At 38.3% G+C, this 17,074-nt stretch overlaps 1 protein-coding gene across 5 annotated transcripts in view; it reads right to left on the minus strand.

Annotated features, from left to right (window-relative positions):
* LOC137268378 (neprilysin-1-like) overlaps nt 1–17,074 on the minus strand; it is a 131,848-nt gene that overhangs the window by 27,251 nt on the left and 87,523 nt on the right. For 4 of the 5 annotated variants that reach the window (XM_067802942.1, XM_067802941.1, XM_067802939.1 and 1 more), the window contains exons 2-3: nt 9,683–9,827; nt 6,856–6,992 (exon numbers count right to left, since the gene is read on the minus strand). In XM_067802942.1, the coding sequence (XP_067659043.1) occupies nt 6,856–6,992; nt 9,683–9,789 (244 nt within the window). In that variant the 5' untranslated portion in view covers nt 9,790–9,827. Of the gene's footprint in view, nt 1–296; nt 405–6,855; nt 6,993–9,682; nt 9,828–17,074 lie in introns of those variants that run through there. The other variant, XM_067802943.1, reaches the window with a different exon arrangement.

A 17,074-nucleotide genomic window follows, 5' to 3' on the forward strand; every position in this document is an offset into this window, starting at 1 on the left:
ACATGTTGTTTGAATAAAATCAACTGAAGATGATCAATTGTTATGTAGAAAAAATGAAACAAGGAAATAAAGGTCACGTTTTCATTGAGGATGAGGGTTTTTCTGTATGTGATAGGAAAATGTATGTTCTCTTCTTAAAACTCAAGAAGGATGTTTCGTTATGACAGCTAATAAACATCATCTGATATGATAACATGTCCTCTGTTGTTGTTGAATATGTAAGAAAAATCAGTCTTTACCATGTTTACCAGTAGACAAGAATGTACATACATATGGATAAGTTCATACATTCTTACCTGGTTGTGAAAGAGACTGGAGACAGTTCGTACCAAATTCTACAACTACAAACCACTGAGACCAAATAAACCTTACTCCTTGTTACAGTACCAGAGGCTGAAGGAAGTGCCGCCTGTCAGCTGTTGTATGGGCCATGAAACATGATTATCGTACGTCATGCACACCTTAACACTATCAACACCAAAGGTGTGTTTCTCTGAATAAAAGCAGGTGTTTTGTTTATGAGTATCTCAATTTTTATTGCAGATTGTTTTCAGATATTTCATTATGAATCATATGCCTATTATACTTTTAGTGTAAATTAGATAACAAGGGAACAAGATCTTGTGGGATTCTACTCCAACTCATTTATCTATGGGTGGTTAATGGGTTAAATCTTATGAAACAGTCCTACTCAAGTAATGAGAACCAACCTGTTGTACCATGCACACCCCAATAAATTACCTACATCTGTTATACATTACTTGAGCAAAAACTAACATTACCCAAAAGGTTAGAAAGATGGAGTGAAATAGCTCTAAATTAATACACATATGCAGATTTTCTGTTCTCTAAGCTGATTGGTTGGAGAGTTATGACCTCACAATGCATCATTGTTAAGAATTCAATATGACATCATCCATTGTTTATGATGTCATAGATTGATAAGGATATACTTTATATCATCATAACTTCTGATGGTTCCTTGTAAAACTATTCTGCCCCCACACAGTAGTGGGTAAAGCATGTGTATGGAGAACAGGGTGCCCTTGGCCATAGCACACTGAAAGATAATAAATATGACATTTGTTACACTCCCCCTTCTTTGCATTAAAGTGATTAAACCAGGACAGGGCAGCTTGAAGTCTTTTTGTGTGTAATGTGTCCAAATTGGGTATCCATGTATTAAGTGTAGGGTCGTATCTTCACAAACTGGCTCTTTCAGTCAATATTTGCTTATATTGATGGATAAGAACGCAATACTCATCAATATTGGATTGAAAAATGATGAAGGCAACTTCACACCTCACCTCCTCTCACCTCACCTCCTCTCACCTTACCTCCTAAATCTGTATTGGAAACTAGCATGATTAGCCTGGTGGTTTTCAGACAGTAAATGCAGCTTGCAGCTTGCATCAACGTCTTTGTGGGTGCATTTATTGCACCAACTACAGTAGATGATCTCATCTTATCCCCATATGTGCATGGTATTGTCTAGCAAGGAAAGCAACATTAGCTCCAAACAGGTGATAGTTTGTGTGCTGGCTGGCTGCCAGCCTACCTGCCCATTGAGCAATGGATTCAAGATTAATTGGCTGTAGGGATGTAGGTAAACATGATGCTGACAATGTACTGAGGGATCACTGTTTCATGATAATATAAGTTATTTTGTTGTATTGTATTCCATGGCTGGTCATTAAAACTGAAATGAGAATTGTATTGCATATGTAATTTCGATTATTTGACATTTACGTTAGTTTTTGTGATTGGTAATAAATCAAGTCGAACATATAAATTGGACCACCTTTTTTTTCATTATCCTATTCTGGCAGTAGTCCTAATGTTGTAATACATTCCATGCCCCAAGGGAGATGAGACTGTAGTTCCTTTGATAAGGTTAATAACGTAAGTGCAAAGAGTTCTCTGTGGTAGCCTGTTGAAGCTTTTGCTTTTCACCAGTTCCTGTTTTTGTCAACAGTTGGGACATTGGGACAAGCTATTTCACTGCTGTGATGTTGATGTATTATTACAAATAGGGCATGAGATCAAAATAGCTGACTCACTCACTCACTCACTCACTCACTCACTCACTCACTCACTCACTCACGATTTGGCTGGAATATTGCTGATGTGATGATAAATTTTAACTCTCAATCAGTTCATTCTCTGTGGGCCCACATATACTAACATTACTAACTCAAATGTTACATCGTTCACCCATTGACACACATCTATACCAAATTAAAGTGTGATCCTCTACTTGAGGTCTGTCTGCACATAAACCATTCAGTTGATATTTCACTTGTCTTACTATCATTTAATATTGTTTTATGCCTGGTCAGCAATTTAGTAACTGTTTAAGGTAAAAGTGGGAATTGCAGACAGACAGTTTAGTGTTTTCATTGTTTTTATTTTTAAGAAAAAAAACCCCTTTCCAACAGAGGTTAATATCAACAGATATCAAAAGTTCCACTTTCTAATGTGCACAAGTAATAGATTAATCTTCATTCAGTTAAAGAAAGTGTCATGCCAACCCAAATGGACACAACCAGGGTTTGACAGCATGTGCAGTCATTAATTGGGTATGATGACACACATCAGGTAGTGTCCATCTGATACACATTTATTCTGCCCTTACAGGCAAGGTGTACTTACACCTGCCAAGGGTGCCAAGATGATTGGCACCATAGACAAGGTCTAATATCTGGGCCACACATCAGGCAGGACATTTTGTGCATCTAATCCCCATTGTTCAGACATTTACAGCAGGATGTACCAGAGACCTTCCCCAGGGAGTGAGTGAGTTAAGTTTTATATCGCTTTTAGCAATATTCCAGGAATATCATTGCTGGGGACACCAGAAATGGGCTTCATACATTGTATCCATGTGGGGAACTAAACCCGGGCTTTTCAGCTTGATGAGCGAATGCTTTAACCTGAAGGCTCAGTAGCACACCGCCCAAGGGAGACCTGGTTCTATATTTATGAACTTAGGTATATTTTCCAGCTGAGTGCTGGCTATGAGAACTGGTATGATGCTGACATTTCATCAAGGCACAGATACCCTGCTGCATGTACCACCATGTGCCAGATTAATATATACATGTCTATTCTGGTTGTTGTACAGGTATTCATGATACTAGACACATGGTCTCAGGTGTTTCTTCAGATAAAACAAAAATAGATACAGACAATGGGAGAAAGTGGCATTGACAAAAGGGAATTCTTCTCTGTGATTATGGATATTCATACCACACTTTTATGGTATATAAGATTTATAAACCAAATTTCAAGCTCTTTCATTGTCATAAAATTTTCAAATCTGACATTTGTTACCAATTCCTATGAATCAAAAGTAAACAAAAGTGCCCTTCTCCTGAGCACTGATATGAACAATGAAATATAGAAGAAATGTCTGTGAATAACCTTTAGCAGCATAAATAACCAAGATGATATGCTAAAACCCCCAAGAACATTGATTACTAATGAACATCAAATGGACCTGAAAGCCACACCAAAGGCTGAAAGGTCAAAGAATTACCCAGCAATTTTTGTATGGCATTCTGTTTTCATGTTAATACAGACATGTTTTTGATCAGATCAGAGGAACACTGATACTTATGTTACAGTGCTGGAAACATTCTTTGTAGGTTGGAAGGTTACAGGATGGAGAATGTGATAAAAGAGGATGAGTTCATGAAAACAATAAAGTGTAATTTTGATTAATCAGGTATGATGCTTTGCTGCACTAGGTAATTTTTAGCCAAAAGTCTTTGTATTGTGTTTTCTGATTAGATATTTTATTATTTCTAAGGTGGACATGATATTTCATGATGCATTCTAGGCCAGGCATCAGAACAGGTTTAAGTGTTGCTATCGAAATTGTACAACTTTTTAAAACCCAAAATACAAACACAATTTCATAACTATGTTAAAAAAAAACAGCATCAAAAGGTCCATTTGCCTCGAAGTGTACAGTACTGCACATTTGGTAAGTAATTCTAAACAATATACGTAAGTGCACATAAAAGCATACACTCATGTGCAACAGAAATTGTCTTAGTAGCCATATATGGGAAAAATGGTTGTGAGTACTTCTCCCAAACACACATGAACATTTTATGTCAAGGAAAAGCATGTACTGCTTGTCTTAAGTGGTGAAAATGACTTTGAGAACATGACAAAACTTCCAGATCATGCAGAAAAGTATGCAATATGTATATGGAACACAAGCTCAACTGTTCTCTGTCATCGTTTACACCCATATGACAAACAAAACATTCCTCAATTAACATCAGAGCAAAGAGCCATGCACGCTCATGTTGCAAGAATCATAGACTGCGCAAAACGAACAGTTGAAAGATTGGTCACATGTTGAAGACAAGCAGGACAGTCAGATCAAGGAGAATCGGACCAAGCGCATAGTTTGCGTAATATTCCCCATTCATTGTTCTTCCTTTTGGTAAGTAATCTATATGGATGACGCCTTTGCTATCCCAGAAGACTGTCACCATTACCTTCTCCACTGATCTGGAGGCTTTGAACTTTTTGGTCCTGGGAGAAGTGACATGTTTCCATTCCATGGATTCTTCTTTGCTATCAGGATCATAGTGGTGGATCCAGGTTTCATCACAGGTTGCTAGCCTAAAGTGAAAATCTTCTGGATTCTTGTTGTATCTGGTTAGCATGGAGTTGCTTATGGTGACCCCTGTTTGCTTCATTTCATCTGTAAGCATTCTTGGCACCCATCTTGCGCACACCTTAGACATGATGAGATGTTCCTGAAAAATTGTCTCGATGGATCCGTGTGAAATGCCTGTGGTCTCCTCTAACTCGTGGAGTGTGATTCGACGATTTTCCAGCACAAGTCTATGCACTCTGTCAATGTTTTCCTGACTAGTGCTTGTTGTTGGGCGACCTGGACGGTGGGGGAGTCATCTTCAAGACTCTCTCTGCCATGCTTAAATTCATTGACCCATCGTTTGATGGTAGCAGATGAAGGGGAAGACTTCCCATAAACTGCTGAAAGCCTTTCTTCAATGTTCTTCGCCGAGTTTCCTTCAAGAACTAAAAACTTAACTACTGCTCTATACTCAATTTTATTCATTTTCACTGCCGTGAGGGGGGTCTCTTTCTGTCAATGTGAGCTGTTCAATGACTGCTGAGAGTAGGATACCAAAACTTATATATCACATCAGCTACACCCCAAGGTTCAGTGTCGTACCATAGGCTGTGACACTCGAGTATGAAAAATGCTCAAGGCTTAAAACTTATTGACATCCCCTCGTATGTAGCAACACTCGAGGTTGTGACCCACGTTACAAGGGATTTTGGGAACAAAAGACTTTCAGCAGGCTTTCTTGCCTTTTGGAACCTGTTATGTTGTGATGTGTCTGTTGGTGTGTGCTCAAAAACCGCACCATCACCGGTTGTTTGTAAACATAGCCAACAAACTGAAGCCTGATATACATGGTAACATACCAAATTGTTAAATTCAGTTTGTTTATTGATATGAAACCCTAATTGTATTGGTCATACATTGTTGTTTTAGAGACGATAATATACAAAGGGACTTTTCTTTTGTTTTGCTTGTGAGTGTATAATAAACAGGCTTGCATAGTCAAATTGTTACTCTTCTGTTGGCCTCAGAGCAAAAAAAATCCAAATGCAACACTTCTCTATGTGTCTGTGTCTGTCCATCTGTCCATCCCGCCATCCATCCTTTCTTACCCACCCATAGATACAACAGAAATATATTTGGTAGCCAATGGAATCGTGTAATGAGTTAACTGCCAATATTTGTATTGCAAGATACCCTGGACCTTTCAGAGAATTGAGAAAGTTGAGAAAGTGAAAAGATGAGAGAAGTGTGGGCCTGATGAAACCTCTGCAATTACACATATAGACAGGAGGCAATAGTCAGACAGTCCACCATTTCAGTCCAAACACTGTTCAATCCGCAGAGACATGAAATTCACAAGTTTTTCTTTCATTTCCTCAGATAGCTTGTACCATGTTTTATGAATCATTCATTTTCAATCTCCACATTGACCTTGATGTTTTGCAAGACATTTTTGAAGAGATTCTGATGAAGCAACTGGAAAATCCACTACCTGAATGCAGTTTTGACGAGGCTAAGCTTTGGTGTGGGTAGACGTGTGTACTCAGGCATTAACTCTTTGTATTGCATAGGGAATTCCACTCTCATATTTGAATTTAGCAGTCCCTCTTGCAAAAGCTCACAGTACAATAATCAACACGGTCTGTAATTTCCAGAAGCGACATTAACCCACATTTCCCAGTCCTACCCCACAGCATCACAGAAGGCCAGAAGATATGGGTTAGAGTTCTTCAGTCTTCAGCAACCTATGCGACTGACTGGATCGGGTGGTCAGGCTTGCTGACTTGGTTGACACACACCATTGATTCCCAATTGTGTAGTTTGATGCTCATACTGTTGATCATTGGGTTTTCTGTCCCAGACTGGATTGTTTACAAATTGCCACCATGTAGCTGGATTATCGCTGGTTGTGCCATTAAACAACAAAAGTGTAAACAAGCAAAACTTGAACGGTACAATATTGACTTAATTATGAACTATACATCATTTCCTCAGCTGCTGTTCTTGGGCCATGCCTGAACCTCAGGACAGCAATTGCCTTGTCTCCAACACATCAGAAGGAGCATGTCAGTACAGCCAATGTATCTTGTTATTTTTGTTAAGGAAGAATGGTACAGACTTTTCCATTTGAACAAAAGCAACACTGGCAACAAAGTGGCTGTTGACTTCCTTTGAGAAGTATATTTCAGTACACCTTGTAAGCAGAGGAACATCACAAGGTTGCGCAAAATACTTACCATTTGCAGCAACAATGACAATGATGAGGACAACGATGATGATGGCAAGGATGAGACTTAGGATGAGGAAGAGAACCTCCAGGCGAGTCCATCCTCCTAGCCATGTTGGCTTCCACTTGCCAGACATCTGTGGGGTGCTGCAACAAGTGGACACATGCAGCAGAAGTAGGTTTTTGTAGTTCATGTGAAATAATGTTTTTTTTATGAAAATTAATGAACTGAAGAAAGAAAGAATATATTTCTAAAGTTTCATTTGACTTTCAACACATGTGACATGAGAGACTGATAGATGAAAGTATGACATGACATTTTCCCTGCACTCATTAGTTTCAACTGAACCTAATTTGAGTGACCATTTGTAGGTCAAGGTCAAACTTAGTATCAAATTCAGCATCAATTCAAGATGACCTTTCATTTCTACTTCAACCAGATGGTCTTTACTGCATGAGGCCCATCTTTATTGATGACACAGATCAGGTAGAAAGGATGTTAAAGTTACCATAATTTATTAAATGATGCATCTTCCTATTAAAAAAGTCACAATTTTGGCTTTAATTGTATTTAAAAGTTGTCTCCCTTAGGTGTCCCAGTAGCTTAAGATCATGGTTTATCTCTGGTTCACAGTTGCTAACACCTTTGTGTACTCATCAACTTATTGGGGCAGTGGGGGAAGCCCAGTGGTTAAAGTGCCAGATACCTGGGTTTGATTCCCCACATGGGTACACTGTGTAAAGCCCATTTCTGGTATCCCCCAGCCGTGATATTGCATGAACATTGTTGAAATATTTACATGCTTTTGTTTCAAATATTTTCTTTTTCCCTTTTACTACTTATTCATAAGACAACGTGTTAAGGTATGTATTTTAAGCAAGGATCTTTCTCATTTGACAGTGTGGGGGTAGAGCTGAGACTAAATTTAAAGATTATGGCTTCTCTGTAAGAAAATTATTTTTTCCTAAGGCCAGATCAGTTTTATTTCTTGTTTTATGGATTCTTGCCCCCTAAAAACGTAAAGGCTGGAGGGGAAAAAAATACATAAAATCGCCAATCAAGTGATATTCATTCTCAAGTGTTTGACTTTTAGCAATTTATGAAGAATATATGGAGCGAAAAACAATCTAAAAAATATTTTTCTTGTGAGTTTAAAATTTTTCCCACTACAAACATAAGGATTTTATGTATTGAGCAGGGAAAATTGATTGCTTCTTTTCTTATTCCTGAAAAAATATGGCAGACGGATCCATAAAATAGGAAATAAACTTGGTTTGGCCAAATTATCACTTGCAAAAAGAGGTTCACTGGACAAACTCAGTGTTCTTAAACGTGTTGCACAAAAAGGTATTGTGGCTCCTTTAAAAGAATAACTTTACTTAGAAAACTGGAGAACATTCTTTCCCAAACAAACCAACGAGGCAATCTGGAATATAGAGTTGCAGGTCTCTGATGAACCTCACGCTGTTACAATGCTGTCTGTGATTGGGAGACCGGAGCCAGGGTCAAGATGGAGAGGTCAATATTGATAGTGTCAATCCCCCTACTTGACATTTGGAAGATACTTACAATTTGATTACCTGACATTGAGGAATAATCACCACACCACGTCAGGAAACAGAAGATTGATTGGACAGAGGTGTTCTTTATTCCAGACTGTGATTAGCCTAATGTTTCTCATTAAAGAGAGGCTGGTATTTTTATATAGAAACTGAGGAAACCATCCTCAAGAGATTCTGTGCTGTAAAAGTGTTAGTCACTAATATGTTTTTATTATGTACATTTTTATATACATTGTTTTCATTATTCATCTGTGAAAACCTGAAAATATGTAAATGATTTACACTTTCATACTGCATAGCACATCAGATTTTAAAACATTCAGACTCCGTTGCCATTCATGAGGCATCGGAAGCCAAGCAGTTGTCATGTAGCAGTTAAAAGTACTAAACAGAGTTGCTTCCCTTATCATTGCCAGGAGCTTTGTTTTATTGGGTACATTGCATATTCACTCTGTTCTATGTTTTTATCCCCTAGCATGCGTTTAGTACAAAGCGGGGGATATAGTATTAAGCTCAGTCGGTCCGCCTGTCTGTCCGTACGAAATGGAATAAGTAAACAACGGTTGCCTGCATTCTTTTCATATTTGGTACCTAGGTTCATCACAGTATGAGAAAGGTGCTGGTGAAGTTTGGTGACCTTGACCTTCATTTCAAGTTCACAAAGGGACGTTAACGTTTTGCCCTTGTCAGTGAGATAGCACAAGAACCAGTTTGCTGGATTTTTTCATATTTGACACCAAGCTTTATCTAGGGATGGCATAGGGTCCTGTTGATTTTGGTGACCTTTACATTATTTTCAAGGTCACACCGACACTTTGAAGGTTTAAGCATGAAGTTTGATTTGATAATTTGCAGTGGGGGATTATGTCACCCTGGTGACAATGCATGTTTAAGTGACAATTTGATATTTTTTGTTTGTTTTTTGTGCAATGGAATTTTATTATGTAGTTTATTAGAGGAAGTCTGAACATGTCAACACTGTGGGTCCTTTTGGCAACTTTTGTAGAAAGCAAAATTTTGTCAAAAGGTAAAGAGAATCAAGAAGTCTGTCAAGGGGCAGTGAATTAGCCTGGTACATGTTAGTTCATCATGCTGATAACATAGGTTTGATTCCTCACATGGATACAAAGTGTGAAGAAGAACTCAGGTGTCCCTGTCATAATATTTCTGGAATATTGCTAAATGCAGGGTGAAATTGAACTCTCACTCACTCACTCACTGTCTGCCAGGCTTGAGTGACCTTATGACCTATGACTTGTGACCCAATGACCTACCCAGCGTATGCCACTTGGGTTTTTCCTTCCTCTGCTGTGACGTAATTGGCCTGGCCATTCATTTGGGTGGGGGGAAACTGGGGGGACCCGTTGACACTGGCAGCCATGGAGTCCTGGCCTGTTGTTGGCAACAACTCAATTCGTTCTGTAATAGAAATAACACAGCGTATTTGTCATGGTGACATTTCGATATGTTCTGTAATGCACATGATGTGATAGAGTTTCCCTGCAAACATGACATCAGTAATTTTTGTAACAAAACATACAATGTAGTTGCCATGGTGACATCAGCTTAATAAGTTCTCTAAAGTATACAAAGTAGTTGTCATGGTGACACCAACTGGTTGAAGTTCTGTAACAAAAAGTAGACAATTTTGTTGTCATGGTGACATCAGTTCAATATGTTCTGCAACAAAGTAGACAGTGTAGTTGCCATGGTGACGCCAACTGAATATGTTATAAAACAGTGCAGTGTTGTTCTGTGGAAACTGACCCAACCTCAAACATATCAGATACTATTGAGTGACCTTAGGGATACACGCAGGAGAATCTTATTTACAAATAAATGGAACTGGTTATGACTGTAAAATCTTGCCACTATTGAATGGAAAAATGTTTTTGTTCACCATTTAGTAGCAGTTTGAAGTCCAGTACACCTTTTGTTTTGGGTAAAGTGAAGGAAACAAATTCTTTGTAGTAAAGCGCATCTGGTAATTTCAAAGTGCCACAAATTACTTGACAGAGTTATGGCCCTTGGCTGAATAGGATCCTTATGGGTAGTTTAAACCCCAGACTTTCCTTATGTATATTTTTGTACACAAATACACATTTACAGTAGGCAGTTTGATACAGGAATGATTTAAATATCTTAAAAGTTAATCAGTGATGCCTACCTTTACAATATGTCCTAAATCTACATGTGGATTCCATAGTGCCTGTACTAATGTTGACCCGAAGCCGGACAGTGTTATACACTGACCCAGTTTACAAACTGGACCGACTTGACAAAGCAATATTTTAGGGAAGATGGATGGAGAACGTCAGTCTCCACTAACTTGATCGAGAACGCCAGTCTCCAGTAACTTGTCCACATAACTAGCCTTTCCTCATTATCTGTCATCAGTATGTGTTTGAGATGCCTGTTGTTTCACTTAATGTATAACATAGGATGGATTTGTGTAACGCCTGTTTTATAACTGCTCAAAAGTGTTTTAGACAATCCTTGGATATTATTAACTGGCCTGTGGGATTGTGTGTGCCTGGTATGTATGTACATATACAGGCTGGGCAACCCAGGATTGACTTCACACATTTTATTAACAGAGGGAGTGAAACTCTACCTTGGTGTGCAGTGGACATTTTATCGATGTGGGATTTTTTAAGCACTTTACCGCACAACACTGGTCCTCAAACTTTTAATGCTCATCATAGTGAAGGAAACAATACATTTAATTGGTATTCAAGACATTTATAGGTTAATAAGAACAATAACTTTAACATCGACTTTATTGCACTTTCGATGTACATTCTGAAGTCTACATCGAATTGTCACTGATGCAATAAGCCTGATGTTGCTGGCCATAAAATTGCCCTTTCCCTAACAACTTTAAGGTGGTGTTATGTTACAATACTTTTCTCAGTGTCACATATAGACATGTACCCACCCATTGTGTCATGGTTACAATTTTTTTTTTAAATACTATTGGTTTACAAAACATAAGACTATCAGTGACCTGACCCATAGTGTCTTGTCAGTCTTCATGCACTGTTTAATACTTACTGATCCTTAACTAAATATTTCATCAATGAACTTGCATTCAAGGATAAAGGATAGAGGTTAGGGTTGTCAAGTAATTTATTAGATGTATTTTCATTATTTTTAACTATATTGAACTATGTACATAATAGAACCAGATGTTTGGAATAATGATGTATTAAGGGTTAGGAGGTTAGTGGCATACGGCAATGGTTGAAGTGGTTGCCCATCATGCTGAAGGCCTGGGTTCACTTCTCCACATTAATACAGTGTGTGAAGTCTATAGTGGGCCCACTGTAAAAGTGGTGCTCACTCACTCACTCACTCACTCATAATGTAATTCGTATAATTACCCTCATGGCTAAAATGTGTGAAAAACATTTCCTGTGCCCACATGGTCACACCGCAGGAATATATTAAAGGCAGACAAAACATCTCAGCTACCACTACTTCTTCCTTGAAGCATTCATAAAATGCCTGACTGTACTGTGGCATCAGAGCACGTAGTGGACAGACAGACCTGCTGCTCCTTCCAGCCATCAGGGACATTTACTCAGCTAATGTAGAAGGAAGGGTCAATAAGCTAGTCTCTCTGTGTAAATATACAGAGAGTCATCAGCCTGGCCCCAGGGGAGTATAGACCTTTTATAGTAGGCCCACATATGCCTTGTAATATTTATTGGGGATAAATACAGAAGAGAGTAGTCTTACAATATGAAATATGATTATTCTTGTTGAAGCTTTTCTGCAGTTGTGTCTAAGTGCTTCTCATTGCCACGGAAACACCAGATTCCAGAGATTATATTCCATCACATGCAGAAGAAATATGATGCTTCTCGGTGCCTCATTGTCGAGCTTGTGCTTCTTAAGAATCAACATTCGTGAAATCTGAATTTGATCTGTATGATCTTGATCATTTTGTAGCTTGCATTTGCCAGATACTTCAACTTTGTAATTTGTAGATATGTGGAAATGTGATTTAATCTTACATATGAATTGTTGCCAGTATTCGAAATACCTGCCTGCCTAACCACACGGGACAGGCTATTTTCACACAGACTGCCAGATTCTCAAATTCACCTTTCCAATGTTTGGGTTAAAATTTAGACATGTATATGAAGATATTTTTGGGGCAGGTAAGTTTTGGTCAGGGCTGACAAGGTTTACATCCAACTTGCCCTGTGTCTGGCTGAAAGTTTTGGGAGTGTCATTCTCTGTTGTTCTACTTACATGTGTTTGGTTGCATGTGTGCATCTGTGTGTGCTTGTACTAGTCAAGATAGCCTTGCTCCAAGGCTGTACTGAATGGGGAGCCCATGGATGTATAGTAATTCTGTCCATGGAGAAGCAATTCTAAATAAGTGGACCACTAGCCTTGCTTCAAGACTGTACTGAATGTTAGGCTCATGGATGTATTTCCTATAAAGAGGCAAGTCTAGATAAGCGGACAGTACATTCTAGGTCTGAGGACATAAGTTCGTTATAGGGATGTTTATAATTTCAAGAACTTACCATTTAAATTATCAATTACTAGCTTACAGACTTGTACATGTCTGTAGTCCAGAATAATACCAGTTTGAAAAAAAGGTTTGATGTGAGAGCAGGACATAGAAAGACAGTGAATTTCAATGTGTCTGCTGTCCCTGAAACCAAAACATGTACGTTGTCATTAGAGAGTGTCTGCTAATAATGACTGAAATGTAAGAAACTGTACTTTTATGTAAATATTAGCAGCCACAGTGACGTTTCATGAAATCATGTTTCAGTCGAGACTAGCTTAAGTGATTTGATACCTCTGACTGATCAACTGAACGGAGTGTTTTCAAAAGTCATGGATGTAAATGTTCTGCGGATTGGTGTTTACTTCAGCGAGGGACATTTGAGAATCAATGTATGAATCAATGTGCTCCATGTGCACTCGCTCGCTCCCTCACCCACCAACCCACCCAACTCATTCACTCACTCACTCATTCACTCACTCACTCACTCACTCGCTCGCTCACCCACCAACCCACCCAACTCATTCACTCACTCACTCATTCACTCACTCACTCACTCACCACCTAAGGAAATATTTGTTTAACAGATCCAGGGAGGATAATTGTTTAAAAAATAAACATCCTTGATAATCAGTGCCAGATATTACAGCAAATCACATCTGAATTAAACTTTTGAAACAATGTTGAACCACTGAGCTGTACATTAGGCAAAATCAAGGTAGAATTTCAGGATAAGAAGACCAGAAGATGGTGCTGCAGTTGTGCTTCCCAACTTGCTGACCTGATGAAGGGGCATGAAAAAAAGCCCATGAACATTGTGTATAGACTAAAGAAGAATTTGTTTTATGCATTTAGAGCAAATGTGGTTTTACACTGTTTGAAACTGTTTCAGCAATATTACAGATAGAAATGCCAGAAATAGTCTTCACACATTGTACCCATGTAGGGAATTGAACCTTGGTCTTCTGCGTGACTACCAAATGCAGACTACACCACTGTCCCTAAAGACAATTACACAATTTAGAAAATTTACTTTTATTTTTTATTTTTCTCAACAAAATATGAATATAAATTGTGTAAAACAAGAACTCAAATTAGTCTGGCCATATTATTTTTCATGAACTTTATTTTTGTATAAAATACATTTATTTCAGAGACTAAGTGTTAGTCTACTCTTCAAATTGTAATGAAAAAGTTGATTGATCTTATCTATCATTGTAAAACAAGGGAAATTTTCAATTTCACGGTGTTATATGTATATTGCCACATGGCTACTCTTGGATCAAGCTAGAATGAGATGAGCACTTGAGGGTGGCTAATGTGAATTAAGCATAAAGCTAATTCACTCTAGTGTCATTACTATCCTGGCTTTGAGGATAGCTGATAACACACTGCCATTATACATGCATTGCATTGTGGTAAATCAGGCTCATCACGTAGAGTGTCTTGCTACTTTTTTCAACAACCATGCTTGCAGAAAGGAGGACAAATTTAGATGTGTCCGTTTCTGCTAAATGGAATCGAATAGGATTATTCTTATACAACAACACTGTATTTGTTTGCTCGTCTGATTGTCTGCATTTCACGTCTGCTGGTACTATTATCATAGCAGTTGTTGTTTACATTGGAAGCCAAACAGAGAAGCAGCCACAGCAGATTGTACTCTGGTGATGAGACAGTGGCAACCTTTTCTCCGCCAAGTTACAAACTCATCGTTTGGATTGAAAACATTCAGATGACTTTTTACTATGCTTTATCTTGATCAGAATTGGTCCCCAGCGTCTTCATTATGCTCATCTCCATGTTGTGTGTCTGTGAGGAATCTTCACCTGAATATTGTTTTTCATCACTTTTAGCAATTTTCCAACAATATCACAATATCACCAGAAATGGGCTTCAAGCATTGTATCCATGTGGGGAATGAAACCAGGGTGTTTGGCATGATCAGCAAACGCTTTAGCGACCAGGCCTCCCCACCACTGCTCCAATAATTGCTGTGGGAGGCCTAATAAGATAATGATTGGATGGGTACATTGTCTGATTGCGTGACATTGTAGCCAGTGATCATGGCCTGTTCGGTGAAACACTTGTCTGTTTGGACAATACTGCATTATACACTGCCTGCCTTGATAAAGCTATACCTTGTAACAGAGCCTATGAATCCGTAGGTATATGTCCAGATGGTGGCTTCATGAACATGCAGTAAAACCTTTAAAGCACATTGATGATGTGTCCCATGTCACCTAGCTATGAATATGTACCTTGTACTGATTTGACATTAACTGTTGGTTGCAAGAGTTGTATGATTCCCACAGAGTTGAGATTGATAACATGGCATGCTGTTGAGATTGACATCAAGTAGTCAAGGGTTGAGCTAGATATCAGCAGTTTACAAATGTATGACATCAAGCTCCTTTCCAAAGGAGATACCAGTTTGAAAGAACAAGTCCTTCTTGTTGAGTCCTTTCTTAATAATATTGGCCTGACTTTCTGACTTGACAAATGTGAGACTACTTCATATGTATGAACCATAGCAAGGTAGTCAATGGTGGATGGGTCAAGTTACAAGGGGCAGGAGTTATTGAACATCTTTTGGACGATCAGGCCTGTTTGATTTGAGACAAACTTTGGGCTGAGTATAAATCTTGTTTACAGAAAATCTGGAGTTCAGAATTAAATACTCAAAACAAAGTCAAGGCCAACAATACTTTTGCTATGTTAGGAACCTACTGGTTAAAGTGTTGCCTATCAGAGCAGGTGCCTCTTTGATTCCCCCCATAGTTTAAAACCATACATATACTGAAGGTGAGGAGAGAGATGCTTGTCAGGTCATGCCCAGATTCCTTTCTCCACATGGGTATTAAGTGTTAAATGCAGCTGGTGTCTCTTTCTGTGACATTGTTGGAATGTTACTGAAAACTGTTTACAGAGTAGTGAGTGAGTGAGATTTTAGTTCGTGCCACACTCAGCGATATTCCAGCAAGTCTGTAAATAATGGAGGCTGGACCAGACAATCCAGTGATCAACAACATGAACATCAATCTGTGCAATTGCATGTGACAACCACCTATGGGTCCCTGAACACCTAATCCCATTAGCTCTGCATGGGTTGCTGAAGGCAAATATTCTAACCTAGACATTTGTGGGTCATATCACTGAGTAAGACTGATGGGGTGATATAAGAGCATAGCATGGGAGGAACAGCCAGACCATATGAGAAGCAGCAATACTACAGTAAAACCAACTGTTCAGTTTTATTGATGATTGTCAACTAATAAGAAGCTGAATATTTTATGTGAAGGATGGTCATTTAAAGTTTTCCAGAGTCATTCTCTTTGCATGTCAGGTTGTTGATAAGGTATTTGTTTTAATTTTTAGAATAAAGTTTACTTCTATTGAGACATATATGTCATTATCGAGTTGGGATGTTTGTTTATTTAACGTTGCAGCTATATATGATGAAATTCTTTGACTTATTAGTTTGTTGAAAAGTATGATGAAAGACATTTGTTATAAATGGGGATGTGGGTTTCAAACTGTTGTCTAAAAAGGTCACTCTGTCAGGTTGCTTTCTTCATTATGTATGAGTGAGTGAGTATGGATTAACCTGCTTTTAGCAATATTCCAAAAATACCACAGAAATGGGTTTTACACACTGCACATGTGGGGAATCGAATGCAGACTCCCCTGACTTCATAATAAAATGTCATGTATTATGTGTACAGTGTTTGTGTGATGCTCGGTAGGACAAGAAACATAAAATGTGTAATATTTGCCACTTTTCCCTTATTTTTCATATTCGATTTTTTTAGATCACTTTTATATTTCCACCTGTTCTTAGTCAGAAAACCAACTGAAAATGTAATGAAGACTATAAAAAGATAACAAATCTAGTAATGAATTTTCCTTGTTTTGATTGTAACTGACTATGTATTTTCTTCATTTTATTGAGTTATTAATTGAAAACTGATGTGCAAACATTTGTAAGAATCCATAATTATTTTTATTAAGGCCATAAAAACAGCAAGATCCTAGTCTAATAATTAATTCTTATGGCCCATTATTGTTAGATATAACTGTCACTCTCTTGTCTGGAATAGAGCCACATCAATCCAATGTCAACAAACATACATTGCTC

The sequence above is a fragment of the Haliotis asinina genome, chromosome 16, assembly GCF_037392515.1.
Source record: "Haliotis asinina isolate JCU_RB_2024 chromosome 16, JCU_Hal_asi_v2, whole genome shotgun sequence".
Classification (NCBI taxonomy): Eukaryota; Metazoa; Mollusca; class Gastropoda; order Lepetellida; family Haliotidae; genus Haliotis; species Haliotis asinina.